This window comes from Nelumbo lutea, chromosome 3 (genome assembly GCF_056320005.1).
Source record: "Nelumbo lutea isolate HS-2025 chromosome 3, American lotus-T2T, whole genome shotgun sequence".
Classification (NCBI taxonomy): domain Eukaryota; kingdom Viridiplantae; phylum Streptophyta; class Magnoliopsida; order Proteales; family Nelumbonaceae; genus Nelumbo; species Nelumbo lutea.
Genome location: NC_142686.1, coordinates 113,578,823 through 113,596,401, shown reverse-complemented (window position 1 = coordinate 113,596,401; position 17,579 = coordinate 113,578,823). Strand labels below are relative to the sequence as shown.

General features: G+C 38.2%; 2 protein-coding genes across 10 annotated transcripts in view; one reads left to right on the top strand and one right to left on the bottom strand.

The window, feature by feature from the left end:
• On the top strand, nt 1-1,627 carry LOC148867752 (putative WRKY transcription factor 48). The gene is made up of 3 exons (XM_088975413.1): nt 1-571; nt 698-841; nt 1,005-1,627. Exons 1-3 carry the CDS (start codon nt 222-224, stop codon nt 1,405-1,407), a joined length of 897 nt encoding a protein of 298 aa, XP_088831539.1. The 5' UTR covers nt 1-221; the 3' UTR covers nt 1,408-1,627.
• Nucleotides 1,628-6,565: 4,938 nt separating this feature from the next.
• LOC148867751 (flowering time control protein FCA-like) overlaps nt 6,566-17,579 on the bottom strand; it is a 30,194-nt gene continuing 19,180 nt past the window's right edge. For 5 of the 9 annotated variants that reach the window (XM_088975115.1, XM_088975120.1, XM_088975118.1 and 2 more), the window contains 5 exons: nt 17,314-17,517; nt 17,192-17,224; nt 7,979-8,044; nt 7,850-7,895; nt 6,566-6,964 (listed from right to left, as the gene is read on the bottom strand). In XM_088975115.1, the coding sequence (XP_088831241.1) occupies nt 6,954-6,964; nt 7,850-7,895; nt 7,979-8,044; nt 17,192-17,224; nt 17,314-17,517 (360 nt within the window). In that variant the 3' untranslated portion in view covers nt 6,566-6,953. The remainder of the gene's footprint in view (nt 6,965-7,849; nt 7,896-7,978; nt 8,045-17,191; nt 17,225-17,313; nt 17,518-17,579) is intronic. The other 4 variants (XM_088975116.1, XM_088975121.1, XM_088975119.1 and 1 more) reach the window with 1 other exon arrangement.

Genomic DNA, 17,579 nt, shown 5'->3' with positions numbered 1-17,579 from the left:
ATTTCTCAATTAATCTCTCGTTCCCATGTCCCAAGACTCCCAACAAGATTTTTGACAAGTGAGAACCAGAGAGAGAGAGAGAGAGATCAACAGCCACACTAGCAGCAAGCAAGAGCAACCATGCAAAGCAACAACAATTAACCCACAAGGAGCTATATAGAGATGGTGATGAATTAATTTCATCTCTTTTTGATCGATTATTGGCGCACAAAGCAGAGAAGATGGAGACAGAGAATTCCATTGGAGCAGCAGTTACGGCGTTTTCGGATCAGATTCCCACCAACTTCGCTTTATCCAGCATCTTCGACACGCCTTTCGGAGGTGAAAAATGGCCTCTAGGATTCATGGATTTGTTGGGAATCCAAGATTTTACCCCATCCATGTTCGATTTACTACAGCAACCTTCGATGCCATCACCGCCACCCATAGTGTCAGTCGGGGAGTACTCCGATATATTGAATTTGCCTGCAACGCCCAACTCTTCTTCCATTTCGTCATCATCGACTGAAGCAGCAAATGATGAACAGTCTAAAGCAGTGGAAGAGGAGGAGCAGGAGAAGACTAAGAACCAGTAAGTGTTTCAGCTGATACACTGATCGAATTTTAATTTCTTAGCTTAGTTTTATTAGCTCGTAATTTCATCTTAATTTATATACTTGAAACGATCAATATTGTGTTTTATTCGCTGTGGGTTCAGACTGAAATCCAACAAGAAGAATAAAAAACGGCAGAAAGAGCCGAGATTTGCTTTCATGACGAAGAGCGAGGTTGATCATCTGGAAGACGGGTATAGATGGAGAAAGTACGGACAAAAAGCAGTAAAGAACAGCCCCTTTCCGAGGTACTCTCCTGATTTTCTTATCGTGTCAAATCTTTATTTCCTCGGTGGGGAACTGGATCGGTACATGGCGGAGACGATCGCTATTGCTTTTCGTTGGCTATTATTATCTTTAACTGTGCTTTTTGTTTTTCTTTTTTACTGGTTCTGGTTTTGTATATTACAGGAGTTACTACCGTTGCACCACTGCCACATGTGATGTGAAGAAGAGAGTGGAGAGATCGTCGGATGATCCGACCATTGTCGTGACAACGTACGAAGGTCAGCACACACATCCGAGCCCTGTAATGCCTCGTGGAATCTCCACCGGAATCTCTCCGGATTCCAGCAGCTACGCTGCGGCCTTCGCCATGGCGCCGATGCAATTGACGCAACCTCATCATGACTTTCAAGAACAGCAGCAACCCTATTTCCATAACTTATTACCACCTTCTCTCAACCATAATTCTAGTGTTTCTTTGGCTCCTACTTTCGTACCAGAGAGACGTTTTTTCACTTCTGCAACTTCTTTTATCAGAGACCACGGCCTTCTTCAAGACATAGTCCCTTCGGATATGAGAAGTGCTTAGGAAAAAAACATTTCTGTTAATTGCTGGGCATGTATTCCTCTCAATTAATTACTGACTTATGAACATCACCCTGAGAGCTAGAACAACTCACTTTATTACATAGATATATTGAGCTACTAGTTTCCTGCTAATTAGGTTTTTAACATTATTTTTGTATTTATTTAGATATATTGTTCAACATTAATTGGAACCTCAGGGCTTTGCATTCTGCTTTCATTAATTAGGTTTGTCGGATATATTTGTATTTTTGGTTGAAGGAATATGCATTGATTTCAATGCGAGTATTGTAGTAAGGGTTGGTGGGTTTCATAGGATTAGGTCTACTGGTTGGGGTAAGTTGGTATAAGTAGAAACTTTCCAGCTTTTATCTTTGACCGGGAATTCTCATTTCTCAGACAGGAACCATTTATAATAATTTAGGAATTTGATCATGTACCTGAGTCAAGGATGGCGATCAGTAAAACTAATTAAAGATCGGATGATTGAGATTTGTGAAGAGAAAATTTTTGGTTTGGGGAGTTCATTAATGAGTTTTTTTTTTTTTTCGGATAGAAATGTGGAATAATAAGAAACTGACAGCAACCCATTAGCTACAGTTTATGGTCTTCTTTCCTCTTTTGGGATTTTGATTCACTAAATGAATAGTACTCTGGTGTTTGTACACCTTGGCGTTGGGGAATGTGGAGTGGCTATATATATATGGTCGATTGCTTTTTCTTTCTGTTGACGAAATGAATGGTTTCTCTATTTCTCTCTCTCTTGCTTTAATTTCAATATTTGGTTTATATGCATAGATACAAACATATATAAATAAGTCCTTAGTTAATACAGGGTGGGTAGATTGATGAAAGCTCCCAATTGCAATCATCTCCCCTGAGATTTCTGATACAATTGCAATTGCATCCCCTTTGGTAGAATCTTCAAGCATAAAATGTCAAAAATACCTATTCAGTTATTATTGAGGTTGATTTTTATGGGAAAAAGATAATATAAATTTAATGAATTAAAACAAAGAGAATTTAAAGTTGTAGATTTATCTTTGAGTGATTGATATGAAGGGTAAATTTGAAAGATAAGTCAATTTTAGAAAAGAGATTGGAAGGATTTAAAGTAGAGATTTCATATGAAGAGAAATTAAAAAAAATAAACATTTTTATTAAAAGTAATTATATGGGTATTTTGAACATTTTCATGCCTCTTTTTAGAAGATTCTACCCAAAGGGATCGATTTGCAACTATGTCAGAAAGATCGGGAGAGGTGATTGCAATTACCAAACCTCAGGGAATGTTTCAGCAATTTACCATATGAGTTTTGGAGATCCCATTATCATCATCATCATCGTCATATGATAAAAGGTTCGTATTGTAATTTCATTACATAATTTTAACTTATTATTAACTGTTCTCCTTATAATGACATTGTGTATGATGTATTTAATAAATAATAATAATGATATTATGTGCATAATGTATAACCTAGTAATCAGGTGAGGTTTAACATCGTTTGACAAATCTTTTTTCAAAGATCTTCTAGAAGCTCTGACAATCAAAAGACGTAGTGAGCTTTTGTATCAAGATCTTGACAGTTTGAAGACCATTTGGTTAAAGTGTGTCTTTTTGTACAAAGACAAATTGAAAAAAATCAAAAAACTCTACTTGAAACTTCCCGAAAATAGCCCAAAATGGGCTTTGCACGTCTTTTTGATGCAATATCTTTTAATAGTTAAATCCCCTACAAACCAAACAGAAAAAGACTACAACGCAATCTGTCAAGCTTCTAAGTAGCCGATAAATCGTGCAGAAAGACACATCAAACAGGGCTGAAGTTTTGAATTGGACTTAACCCTAAATTGACCAATAGATCAGATGGATCAATAATTCAATCAATCGAGTCATTTGGTCTTTGATTAAGTCAATGATTTTCTAACAAAATATGGATTTAACGATCTCGTTCAAATGCTTCGAACAGTTTAGCCGTTCGAATCAATGGTTTGAACAGTTCAATCGTTCGGATCAATGTCAACTGTTTTCTACCAAAAATTAAAAATAAAAAATAAAAAAAAAAAATCTTTTCGGGTGAGGTCATGTTCCCTCTCAGTACGGGACCTGATTTTTCATGTCGGGTCGGATTCATGTTTTGGATTAACTTTTTGTCAGGTCTACATTTGGCTCTGGCTAGGTGCCTAATATATAACAGCAAATAGTATTTCACCGGTACTGAATGAATGCCTTCGTAATGAAAGCCTTCGTAATGAAATGAAGAGCCAATCAGATGAGTATCAGATATCAGGATTCGACATTTTTAATCTACATTACTATGTGCCTAGAAAACTTTATGAGTTCATAAATGATCTTCGACACTCGACAATCCAGATTTCTCCAGATCTTGTGGGCCTATATATATGAAATTTTCCACGTGTCAGCATTCCATAGCATTATAATTCATTTTGTAAATTGGGGCTACACAGGTAACCATAATGGACACGACCAAAAGCACCGTGAGATTGGTGTGAAGCTTGCTCAGTTTATACAGTATAAATACATATAAAATAATAAAAAATACATATTTTGCACTCTATATATTTGTATTTGAGCTCCTTTTAAACTGAGTTTTAGGCTCGGTTTAGAAAGAGTATAAATACAAATATATACAGTACAAGTAGATATAAAATACCAGGTTTTGCACTCTATATATTTGTATTTGTAATCCATCCAAACTGAGCCTTAGGTTGCGTTTGGTTGCAATGCAAATAAATGTACACTGATGCAAAACTATGGGAGTGCAAATGATTTGAGTGTAAATTAAGACATGAAGCAAAATCAAATAAAACCCAAAACAAAATTAAACGATAATTTGCATTTTTTTCATTTGCACCCTCCATGCATTTGTACTAGTATAAATAAAATTGCTTTGCAACCAAACAGTCTTAGGCTTGGTTTGAAAGGAGCACAAATACAAATATATACGGTGCAACACAGGTTTAGAAATATAAAGTACAAGACTTTGCACTGTACATATTTGTATTTCTACTCTTTCCAAACACAGCCTTAGGAGCAATTCCGGATTTGTTTGAAGGTCAGAACTGCTTCTCACAGAGCACCCCTCACACTAACCTCACAGCACATCCCAACCACAGATTAAAAACATTTCCCGTCCTTGTATGTTACTATTTCATGGAAGATATTTCCATTTAACAGCGGGATGTGATGTGAGCAAATATAGATTACATCACTTCCTTTCTTTTTTTTTTTTTTTTAAGTGCACATACTCCCCTTCTCCCTCTTTTTTTCTGTTCATAGTTCATAACAGAAATACAACTTCAGTGGTACAAAACTGAATATCACCAACCAGACAAGTGCTTTCAGAGTCGTAATCAATGATTTTTATTGGCAGTTTTTGGAAAGAAAAAACGAAAAAAAAACTACATTCCTGAATATCCAAATTAAGCTCAATATTTGTGGATTAAAGATTGAATTTCAGCTCCATGCATTTGTTCCTTCCAATGTTTAAAATATCGATACATATCGGCCCGTATTGTGCCAGTGGCTTTCTAATACGTCCTTACAGGGGTTGTATCGGGTCAGACCATATTTTAGAGGATAGCCAAAACTTAAACTGACCCTCTAAACCGGTTTTGAAAAAAAATAAATAAAACATAAAAAAATACCAATACAGGCCAATATATCAATGTTTTGAACATTGGTTCCATGCAGTGCACTCAAAACACGTCAATGCAGTGGCAGTGGCAGTGGCAGTGGCAGAGTGAAAAGAGTCCAACTGCATATCCAATGCACTACAAAATGCCCAGCTGGGACGAAACAGAAACAGGAGTTCCATTAGTAGAAAAAGAAGATTAACGTCCTCCCTTCTTCTATTTCTTCATTGTTAGCAAGGACTAAAGTATTGGACATATTAGATGTATCCAGATATGCTTAGATATACTAGTACACGTATTTTGGGTTTCAAATCTTTTTTAAAACCCTTTTATTTTATTATAAAACAAAAAAAAAAGATATAAAAGAATAAAAAAAATTAGGAATAAATAGACTAAAAAAAATAGGGATAAATAGACTGCACTCCACCTCAGAATTATAGCAGTTTAGCTTGATTGAATAATTTAAGTGATGCTTTGCATTTGCTGTTAATAAGACTGAGCAGTGGGCTCCTTGATCCTTATCCTTCTCGCGCCAAAATTCATACTGTTGATGAACATTTGGTACCATGAAACTACGACCCATGTCAGTCTATGCAGATGAGCAGTCCTCCATGCACAAAATCATCTGAAGATGTATAACTCAAAAAGCCTACTTTGTATGTTTCACCGGAGAAATGGCCAGTGTTTTCAGTGTCATTCCCATCAACACGGAACGGTGAGTATCAAGTATGCATAAATGCTTATCAATGAATTTTCAAACTGGATAAATGTTTTTTTATTCAAAAATACAAGGAAAAAACAACAGTTGTAGATCTACCACCCCTGATAGCAATATAGACTAAGACCCATCATTCCTTAATTGTTTTAGTAATTTTTATTCTTTTTATTACACTTGATAATTTATTTTTTTTTAAATTAAGTATATTAACAATTAATGATTAATGTAAAAATTTTAAATTATGTAAAAAATAAAAATATATAATACTGATTATTGAAATATTCATAATAAACAAATAAATTCGTCCAAAAAGGTTCCAAGCATTCCTACCTACGAATGCAAGTGGAATACCCCACTAAAATAATTTATATATTTTAACAAATGCTTAACCCAAACCCACTCAACTTGGAGCCCCACCTTGCATACTCACTCCATTCAGAGCTCGTATAAGAACTTTTTGACTTGCCAAGAATCAGAACCCAAATTTACCAAATGCCCACCTCAGTTTAGATACTGATTGCAATATATTATTAACACAAACCAAATAGCTTTTTGCTTGTATGTTTATAGTTTTATGCCTTTTTTTTTAGCAATTAAGCACCAGATTTTAGTATTCATGTCACTTAAAGAGTGACCAACAAGGCTGCTTTCACGGTGTCACCTGGGACGGTCACAGTCATATTGGCACCCATTCACAGAACAAGCTAAATCAATGTCTATAATAACAATTTGCTCAAAAAAAAAAAAAAAAACCCGACCTCACCACAACTTGAAAAGACAAATAGAGCTAAAAATCCTTTTGTCCTCCCCTGGATTTGAGGATTTCCCCTCCAATCTTCAACACTATGAATTTGAGCATTCTCACTACAACCTATTTATTTTTTCTTTTCTTTTTCTCAGTAAGAACTATGAAGAGACAATCATATAACATTGCTTTTCTCTCTCTTTTTCCAGTTTTCCATTTCAGGCAATAAATGTCCGAGTAATAGAATTTCATGAGGGATATACCTCAAGAAAATAAATTAAAGCATTGCCATCACATTGCTTTACCCATGCAGCCACCACGAGGCTTGCCTTCCTGCTTTCCTGCTACCACAGGCAGGTGGAGCGCCATTTAAATCTACGACGACACTTCTCTGCTGGAACACTGCCTCAGATGCCTCCTTTCCACTTCAGGTTCCTGCTGAAGGACAAAGTTTCCATCAGAATAAGCACAAGGGAAAGTGTCTTTAAATTGTGGTTTTATCATATATGCAGCGGGCAACAAATAATACAAGGTCCAAATTAACGAACATCCTAGCAAAGTTTCTCCAACCAGATGACTATCTTAACAATCAAAAACAGCATTTTTTTTCTTTGCAGGGTGCCAACCAGCTGGTTGGTAAGGTCTCCTGCTGGTCGTAGCGGAGACTTGGGGTCGAATCCCACATGCACCAGGGTTGGGGGATAGGCGCCCCCCCCCCTCCCTCCAAGTGATGTAGCCCTTCAGAAGGTATAAAAAACATCATTTTTTTGGACAGTAAGAAAGTGTGGCTGATATTCCCAAAATCTTTGGCTAAGGCCTCCCAAGCTCTGTTTGCAAAGCACCTAGGTTAAAGCTCAATAAATTGGCTATTCCATGCAAGGACCATCATTGATGGATAAGAATTCCTACTTTATTTAAAAATAATGCATTCTGAAAATCAAACCAATGAGCTGAACATCAAGGACAACAAAATACCCCATGAATATATACTCATTTTTCTGTGACTGAAAAAAAAAACTAAAAATTATTGGCCCATATCTTCCTTGTTTCAGTAGTTCGAACCAGTAGAGGAGAGAGAGAAGGGGAAGAAGAAGAAAAAACAGTCGAACTGAGACTAAACCCTACTAGTCGACCATAATATGCATTATGTTGTAATTAGTGTACAATGACTAAACTGCCCCCACTTAATTATGGAACAAGAGAACTACAGAAGTAATATCAGGTTGCCACATCAGCATATAACTTAAACATGATGAAAAGACTAATCTACCCTTACTCGACCAACTCTAACATTCCTAATCCTATGTGAAGAAGGTAAATAACCTGCAGAATTGCCCTTCCACATCCAATTCTGTACAGCGTGAACTCCCTGCAGTAGTTGCAGACACAATGAACTCAAATGATAACATCAGATTAAGGGTGGAGAGTTTGAAATGGGTTAATACCAAATACCTGTTGGAAGCGAGCAGGATCAATAACTGACCCAGCTTCTTTTGGCAATTGTGCATAACCAAGTTCCTGCAAAACCAAAGCATCCAATTAACGGCAATTGTCTTGATACATGATATTCAGCTTGGTTCCCAAAAGAACTGCATTATTAGTGGTCATAGGATTGTTTATCACTAACTGCTCCATACACAACAACCAAAACTACCAGTTCCGGTTGCCTCCAATTATTTACACTCTCAAAGTACTTTAAGATACTGAGAACAAGGCAGGAAATTATATTCCATTATGATAGGAGCTGCTGAGAACCCAGCAATTTTCCTGATTGTTACAGGCACAGGCATCAGTCAGTGCAAGGGAATTTTGGTTATCACAAACACCAAGCCCAAAGGCCCTGAACGAATCAGGATAATATCACCAGCATTTTTCACTAACGAAGCATCAGCAGCACATACGAACTCCAATTGCAAAACAAAGACCACACAAGGGTTATTTCAATATGTGGTACAATTTGGCCACTACTATGCAAAGAGGACCAGACTCCAAATTATACACATTCAAACTTAAGGCCTTCTCACCAAGGGATTGTACCTTCAAACCACTAGCCAACTTTTGCACTCAAACCATAATTTGGATAGATCCAGAATGAGATGGTCTATTGATCAAGCCATATCATCCGGAAATCATACAGCTAGAGATGATACTGGCATTAATGCCAGTGGCCCAAACTATCCAGAACCTCATTGTGGAAAGTAATGGTAACAATCAAACTTGGAGAACAACTTTTTTCCGTCTTCTAGATTGGGGATCATGTAACGCATTCCACTACCACTGGCAGAATAAAACCTTCTATTTCCCTTTTTCTAAATGCAATAGGCTCCAAATGGAAAACAACAAAGTCCTGTGAATCATGTTTTCCCCACTTGCTACCCCTTTCAGACTCCCAACGGGATTTTGAAAACAATTCGTCCCAAAACCTAGAAGGATGAGCCTTATGCTCCACTGACAACTAAAACACTTGTTATTAAGAAACCATATTTGTAAAAGTCTTATGGTTTACAATGTGAAGCCCAAGGGTTTCAGTTCATAACTTATTGGCTTAATTCTTTTCTGTGAACTGCAAACATCTAATTACCGTTTGAATCCTACTATTTGACTTGCACATTTTACAATTTATACACTTCATACAATTTGAATATATTCAATTGAGACCTAGTTCTGTACTGTCATATATTTGTTTCTTCTAGTTTTTCTCAAAGGTCTCTTATTTTAAAAACCTTGCTGGAATATGATATATTTAGGTTATCCAATACCTAGCTGAGTTTATCTTCCATCATACAAGTGCCATTGTATGTAGATTAATCAAACGTGATCACATTATCTTATGCTTCTACTCTACAAGTGGTAAACTGCATTATGCAATAGATATGGATTAAAAATGGAGTAAAGTCATATCCCATACATATTTAAGTTTAATCTGGTCTTCTTTGTTTTTTACAAATTTATATGAGAAAATTAATCTTATTGTTTATGATAAGATTCATGATACTATTTGATTCAACATTCTCTATGCTTTATGATTTTTATAACATGCAAGAAACACAAGATAGGTAATTTGAACACATCAAACTACCTCATCCCAATTATATGGAGTCGGCTACATGAATCCTGTTTCGCCATTCCATTCTGTTTGATGCCATTAAGCAGAGCTTATATATGATAATATGACCTAAAATTAGTATGAAACTAAGGTTCAAGCTCAATGTTCAAACTAGGTTCAAGCTTATGTATGATAATATAATGATATTTTATCAAATGATAAAACCATAGACACACCTTTATAAATTATTATCTTGCTTCAAATCATTAAACAAAGTTAAGAAAGTAAGGTTATAGACAAAATAATATGTTGTGCAGTTGTCTTCTAACCTTAAGATTCAAAACTACATGATGGAATGAGTTCAACTAAAATTTAAACCCATAGAAAATGCAAATGATTCTAATAGATCAACCTATCTATTAGACAACTAATATTTCATTTCATGTTTGAAATGAATATCAAGCTGGCACAAAGTAGTAAGCATGTGCATTAGGCAGGTGATAACATTGCTACTCTACATATCTACAATATTGTCACCAACATATGTTATAATACTATCTCTTATACATCACATGGTGCTAGTAGTGTTTGCTGGGGAATACGTTCAATTCCAGTAAAATTTCATGTCGCTACCCATGGAAATGGAAGTGTGTCTTGGGAATATTAGGAAATTTATGGACATTTTAAACTATGATTAATGCTACCACCTACCAGACAGACAAATTGTGTCAACTGACTCAACTCAGTGCACTAAAGGTTCCTAAGGTGTACTAGAAAACAAATCCTAGCAATAGTCACTTACCTTTCTTATTATCTTATTTTTTTTATTTATTTGTTGATGGGTATAAAAGCTGGGGGATCAAACTTTATTGCTAAACATCCAAGGAGGTGCAGACTTGAGCCCTTGAAAATATTAAATATGTATGTTCCCACAAGAGAAGCTATATTTAACAACGTCACATACAGATGCAATATGTGATGACTTTTTTTTTGATAAATGATTGAAATTTTATTCAAAAATTCAATAAGATATTACAATACAGCCTGCCCAAAGGAGGGGCACAAGCTGGTGCCTCTCCACAACAACAATGTACTACCTCAGACTAGTAACAAAAAATTTACAAAGCTGTCCAGAATAAGCGTTCCCTTGATACCCCTTGTTTAGCTAACCCATCTGCTATGGTGTTAGCTGTTCTACCCACCCACTGAAAATTAACATTCATGTTCCTTGAGAACCTTTTAGCTTTCCTCATAATATCCCTGTAGCACCAAATCACTGAATCTGGATTTTTTAGCCAACCCACAACAACTTTGGAATATCCTTCAATCAAATTTTGAACTCCTAACTGGTCCACAATCTGAATGCCTTGTACTGCCACTAGAAGCTCAGCTCTAATAGAGTCTCCTATACCCACGGAGTCTGAGAATAAAGCTAAAATATCACTATATTTATCTCTCAGCATCCCACCAATCCCTGATTGACCCGGATTTCCTTGGCTGCTACCATCAAAATTCAGCTTTGTCCAGTCTTCTGAATGAGGTACCCACACATCTGGTACCCTGTTCTTTCTGCTACTGCTACTAGCCACAGCCATCCAGTTCCTCAACATGTCATTAAAGGAATATAATTTGAAGGAATCTAATGATCTCAGCCAATGGATTGCTCTGGTCATAATGCAATCCTTTACATTCTGAACATTCCTCTCTTTCTCTTGGAATATCCTCGCATTTCTTTCTTCCCAAATTGTCCACAAAGCAGCAGCTCTAATGCTCCTCCACATTGTTTTACCAATTTTTGTGAGCCACACAAAGAAGGAAGGATCAAAGATCTGATCTATGGTTGTGGCCAAATTCCATCTACAACGAAACAAAGCATAGATCCAACCCCAAATAGCAACAGAAAAAGGACAGGTTAAAAGTAAGAGCAATCCTCACCATTAGCCCTGCAAAGTACACACCAATTAGGAGACAAACACATAGAAGGCCTTCTCTCCTGCAACAAGTCTGAAGTGTTGATTTTCCTATGGAACACCTCCCAGCAGAACATAATAATTTTAGGAGGTACAGGTTTAGAACAAATCTCCTTAGCTGGGAAACCCACTTGTCCCGAGGGAGAGCAAAGGGGCTTAAAAAAGGAAGCACATGTAAAGTAACATTTTGGGTTTGGAGACCAAAGTCTCAAATCAGAGCTGGAAGGGTCCAGAAAAACACTTTCAAGTAGTGACAACAGGTCTGAAACACATGAGAGTTCATGATCCCTCAAACCCCTACGAAACCCTAAGTCCCAACTCAAAGAATACGGAGAATCAGATGTTGGAAGAAAGTGAGAGATTGTTTTACCCTTGTAGCAAGAAATGTAATAGAGAGAAGGGAAACTGTCCTTAAGGGAAGAATTGCCCACCCAGATGTCCTCCCAGAACAAAACAGAAGTACCAGAATTGACATCATACCTCATACAGTTGAGGAAAAGAGGAAGAATCCTCTGAATTGCTTTCCGAGGAGTTGCTAGAGTGGCTCGACGAAATACACTAACATCCCATCCATTTCCCAAACTGCCATGTATACAATCTATCACGTCATGCCAAAGTCCATTTTACTAGGAGTGCTTTATTCTTCAAAACTAAATCCCCCAGTCCCAATCCACCTTCCACTTTCCTCCTACACACTATTCCCCAATTTATTAAGTGATCATTTTTTTCCTCCCCTGGCTCCCAAAGAAAATTTCTCATTAATTTCTCTAATTTCTTGGCTTCCCTTACAGGAATCCTAAGCACAGAGAAGTAATAAATCAGCAGATTTTCTAAGGAAGCTCTCAGTAAAGTAACTCTACCCCCTGAAGAAATATAGTTCCTTTTCCACGAGGCTAACCTTTTCTAACACCAGGGCCAAAAGGTGCTCTCCTTAGGGCTGGCTCCTAGAGGAAGACCTAAATACTGTAAAGGCCAATAGGAAATGGGACAACCTAAAAACTCAGCCACCGACTCAAGAGTCCTCTCATCCAAATTCACTCCCACCACACAGCTCTTTTCCAAGTTTAATTTCAGATTTGATACTCTCTCAAAGTGCTTTATCAAAGATTTGAGATTACTTACTGTTCCCCTATCACCCCCTTCACAAAAGATTATTAGGTCACCAACAAACTGTAAATGGGTCACCCTAATCCCATTCCTTCCTATCCTCCAACCTCTCACTACACCTTCCCTGTCTACCTTAGAGATCAAACTACTGAAAACATCTGCAACTAGGGTAAAAAGAAAAGGGGAAAGGGGGTCGCCTTGCCTTAACCCTCTAAAAGTTGGGAAGAAATACTTGATTACCCCATTAACCAAGACCGAAAAATGGCAAAAACTTACGCATCCGTTTATCCAATTACACCATCTAACTCCAAACCCACAACACCCTAGGACCTCTAATAAGAAGCTCCAATCCACAAGATCATAGGCCTTTTCTAAATCCAGCTTACAAACAAAACCTTGCTTTCCAAACTTTCTCATATCCCCCACACATTCATTCGCTATTAGAATCTAATCTATTATTTGTCTCCCTTGCACGAAAGCTCCCTAGGCTTGACTAATGATGGAGGGTAGCACTACTTTAACCCTCAAGGATAACATTTTAGCCAAGATTTTGTAAATGCTAGTCACCAAATTAATCGGCCTAAAATCTTTAGGATTTTTTGCTTCTTTCTTCTTAGAGATTAGAGCTATGAAAGTGGCATTGACTCCAAGGCTTACTTTGTTATTAACTTCAAATTCCTTAAACACAACACAAAGGTCTTCTCTTACCACATTCCAACAGTCTTGATAGAAAGCCACGGTGAAGCCATCTGTTCTAGGGGCTTTGGATCTATCCATTGAAAACACTACATGTCTAATTTCCTCTTCTTCAAAACTCCTCTCTAACCAGCTTGCTCAGTCTTCAGACAACCTGGGCCAATCTAGACCTTCTAGCCTTAGTCTATTATTCAAAGGCTTCCCTGCAATTGATTTAAAGTGATCCACCAACACTTTTGCTATCTCATCTTGATTTGTGACTTCCTCCCCATCCACTTCTAATTTGGCCACAATTTTTTTCTTCTCCTCCCAATGGAAAAAATTTGTATTGCCATCCCCTTCTTTGATCCATTTGTGTCTTAACTTTTGCCTCCATGAGATCTCTTCTCTAAGGAGAACTTCTTCCAATTCCATTTTTAACCTACTTCTCAAAATCCTTTCTTGCTCATTCATAACTCCCTGGAATTCTTCAGAGTCTAGTTCATCAATCTTGGACATCAAAATATTCTTTTGATCCTCTACCCTTCCAAAATGCTCCCGATTCCACTCTTTAATCCTTGCTCTTAGTCTCTTCAACTTTTTGTGGAACCTTACACCTTTCCACTTAACCCCTCTCAAGTCTTCATTCCACCACTCACTAACCTTTCATTCAAAATCCGAATGAGTTAGCCACATGTTCTCAAACCTAAAGGATCGAGGGCCAAAGCCTAGAACACATTGACCTAATAGTATAGGGCAGTGATCAGATGTAACTCTAGGAAGGGTTTTAGCCACCAAATTCCTCCAATGATCCTCCCACTCTACATTAAAAAGGAATCTATCAAGTTTGGAACAAAGGGGGTTTTCTTGGAAATTTGACCAAGTAAAGTTAGCTTGTAGAAAGGGTAATTCCTTTAGCCCACACATGTTAATTAATTCATTGAAATTTCTCATACTTGTAGTAATCAATCTTTGGGGGTTATTTGATGCATTACAAAACCTGATTACATTAAAATCCCCCCAAACACCATGGGCCACCCCACAAGCCTTGAATTCCAACAACTCCTCCCACATTTCCTTCCTTTCCCTGTAACTATTTGGCCCATAGACATTAGTTAACACCCAAATGAATCCATCTTCCACATTTGTGAATTTTAAAGACACAGAGAATCTCCCTATAAGTTCTTCCACAGATTCTACAACATCCTCTCTCCACAAGGTCACTATACCTCCCGAAGCTCCCCATGAGGGAGCTAAAGTCCAGCACACTCTTGATTTCCACACACTCCTGACTCATCTTCTGTCCAAACCTGCCAACTTAGTTTCCTGTACCATGACTATATCAGGCTTCTCTCTCCTCAGTAGCTCTTTGATTACCCTTCTCCTTCTTGCACTCCCTAACCCTCTCACATTCCAACTAATGATTTTCATAACAAGACTCCTTTCAAACGCCCCTTACGTACCCAGTTCCAACTCATAAAAAACCCTTCCTTCTCTCTCCCCTTCCACTAAACTTGTTATCAACTTCTATATCTGATAACAGTCTCTCCACTTCTGATCTCTTTTTCTTCTTCCTTCTCACATTCCCCTCTTAACGTTTTAGCCGACCCATTGCCTTTACTCACTTCCCCCCCCCCAGCCTAGAACTTTTGTTTCTCTCCTTATTCTGAGGATTTGCATCAGGATCCCTACCATCTAATCCCTCCTCCTTTGCTTTATACTCCTCCAATTACGCACTAATTTGCTCCCATATTTTTCTAACTCTTCTTCCCGCTTCTTCTTAACCTCCAACTCTCCCTCTCTCCTCTCACCTTCACCAATGCTAAGCTCTCTGTTTTCATCCACACCTAAAGATTCCTCTCGGGATGCTGGCGTATCTGTTTCAACCACAGGAAGAGCATCAGTAACAAAAACCGAATTGACAACAGCACCTTCATTGTTAGGAGCCAAATGAAACTCTTTCAGGGGATCAGAACGGGCACCGGGAGGCAAGTCTAAATCTGTCTCCCGAGGTCTAATCTGCTTAGAAGAATTTTCATAGGAGATCAACAACTTGTCAACTTCCGCATCTAAGTTAGTCTTCCACTGCTGTCTAGCTATAGGCATACATCACAGAGCAGTCCAGTAGAGTCCTTCCTTTCCAAACCCATAACCTGTTCTTCCTGCGCTGAGGAGTTAATTTCGCTTGCCAGTGTAGACAAAATCTGAGTCCTAACCGTAACTATCTTCTGCCGTTCCATCGAACTCTTCGAGCCTCCCTCAAAACTTCCGTTCCAAGGTTATCTTCTTCAGAAATATCCTTTGATCCGCTAAGATCGATTCTGCCCAGACTTTCAGACTCATCCGATTCAGAACCGCTAAAAACTTCAAACGGAGAGAGCTCCCTCTTTCTTTCCTCTAACTCCCTTCGTTTAATACACCTTGGATTGCGTTTTTCAGGCGATGACTGCTCTAATCTTACTGCTGGAACCCACTGTTCCCAAGCTCCATAGCGCGCCGAGTTCAGGCTCCCTGTTGCACGGTTCATTGCACTTGAAGAAGAAGAAGGCACATGGTTGGTCACGTGCCTTTTAAGTTAAGATGGGCCCCTGAACTGGGCTTCCTGTATCCACCTTACCCGCCTTAGGTGGGCTTGATTTTTGCGGCCCAACTAAAGCCTCCGCCCCTGAATTTTTAGGGCCTTCTTTAAAGCGCCCGAAGCCTACTGGGCCTTTACTAATGCTTATTTCCTTCAGCATGGGCTTTGGCTTATCACTTGGCCCATTCTTAATTATCTGCGGCTTCACGTGACTTTTAAGAGGGTCACGCACGTTCAACCCAAGGCTCGGTTTGGTTTTATCAAACCTAGGTTCGGTTCTTCCCTGAACCAACGCCTTCTCCATGCTTGAAAAAGACATATTTGCGCCGGTTACAACCTGTGCAAAGGACCTGCCGCCCTCCAGACTCTTTGCTGCTTCTACACGCATAAGACACTCCCCTGAATGCTACATTTTTGTTTCTCCAGCATTTGTTTTTCCATTTTAGTGAAATTGTTATTCTTGTTTGAACCATCCAATCCTTTATTGCCACGCAGTTCTTCTTCTTCAACCTCCTCATCTCCCTCCCTACGAGCCTCTTTCCAAAGCACAGATTCAATGGATGAAGCCAGCCACACTTGAGCAAAATTGTCCTTCAACTAGCACCTCTATCTTCCAAGGAATCTCCTCAGGTTTTACTCCATTCAATAAGATGGAAGCTGAAAAGAGGTCTCCCCAAAAGACACCTCCTAGTGATCCTCCACACATCAGAGAATGGCTTCAGCGGTTTCTTGCTTCCACAAGTGAAAGGGAAGGCCTAAGAGACGCACCAGCACTCCATCTTCAAAAAAGAAATCTTTGGAGTTTGATCCCAGAGACCATCTTGATAATGTGAGATTCCCAAAAAGGGAAGGCCTAAGAGACACACCAGCACTCCATTTTCAACAAAGAAATCTTTGGAGTTTGATCCCGGACACCGTCTTGCAATATGTGATGACTTGGTCCTCCAATAACAAAATTTGGTCATGAAACATTTTACAAAAGATCCCAAGTCCCATGGTAATTAATCTTCAATCCTGAGACTTTAAGGTGTCTACTATTCAAGTGTTGTTTTTGTTCCAATTGAGGTTTTTAAACATTTAGCCTTTCGTTCATGCACTGATGCACATATGTATACATGCATGTGCATATATAAAGAACCGAAACCTATAAACTAGGATACCCTTAAAATAGTAAAACATAGTAATAACAAGAGTTTATTAACCAAAGGAAGATGAATAGTAACATGTTTTTAATAGCAATCATATCCCATATAGAACCATTGCTTATTATGTAAAAAACAAGAACTTACCTGAACACTTTGATGACTGACTACAGTGGAAGCCTGAAAATGGGGGATCAAATTTATGGGTTTAGGCGACAGAAAGTACTAACGCTTTTAAATTATGATAAACCAAGCAGCACATGACTGACCGAAGAAGAAAAGGAAGATTGCTGAACTTGTAATTGCTGCTGATTATGTAGCTGTATTTGGAGCTGTGCCTGTGGTATTTGAGAAATTTGTTGGGCAGACAAAATCTGTGATTGTGTCTGTGTCTGGGCTTGAAGTTGCTGAACCAATGGCTTTTTCCGTTGCTGCTGTTGCTCAAATAAGGTCAACTCCTCAGGTTTCTCCCACTACATGTTCATTTTGGCAAGCATTTGTGACATCTTTCAAGGCAGAGACTGAAAAGGATAAC

Bases quoted from the DNA above. Each gene is read 5' to 3' on its own strand.
- LOC148867752 (XM_088975413.1), top strand. From the start codon at position 222: ATGGAGACAGAGAATTCCATTGGAGCAGCAGTTACGGCGTTTTCGGAT. The intron at 572-697 runs GTAAGTGTTTCA...CTGTGGGTTCAG, and splicing joins CAGGAGAAGACTAAGAACCA to ACTGAAATCCAACAAGAAGA. The intron at 842-1,004 runs GTACTCTCCTGA...TGTATATTACAG, and splicing joins AAGAACAGCCCCTTTCCGAG to GAGTTACTACCGTTGCACCA.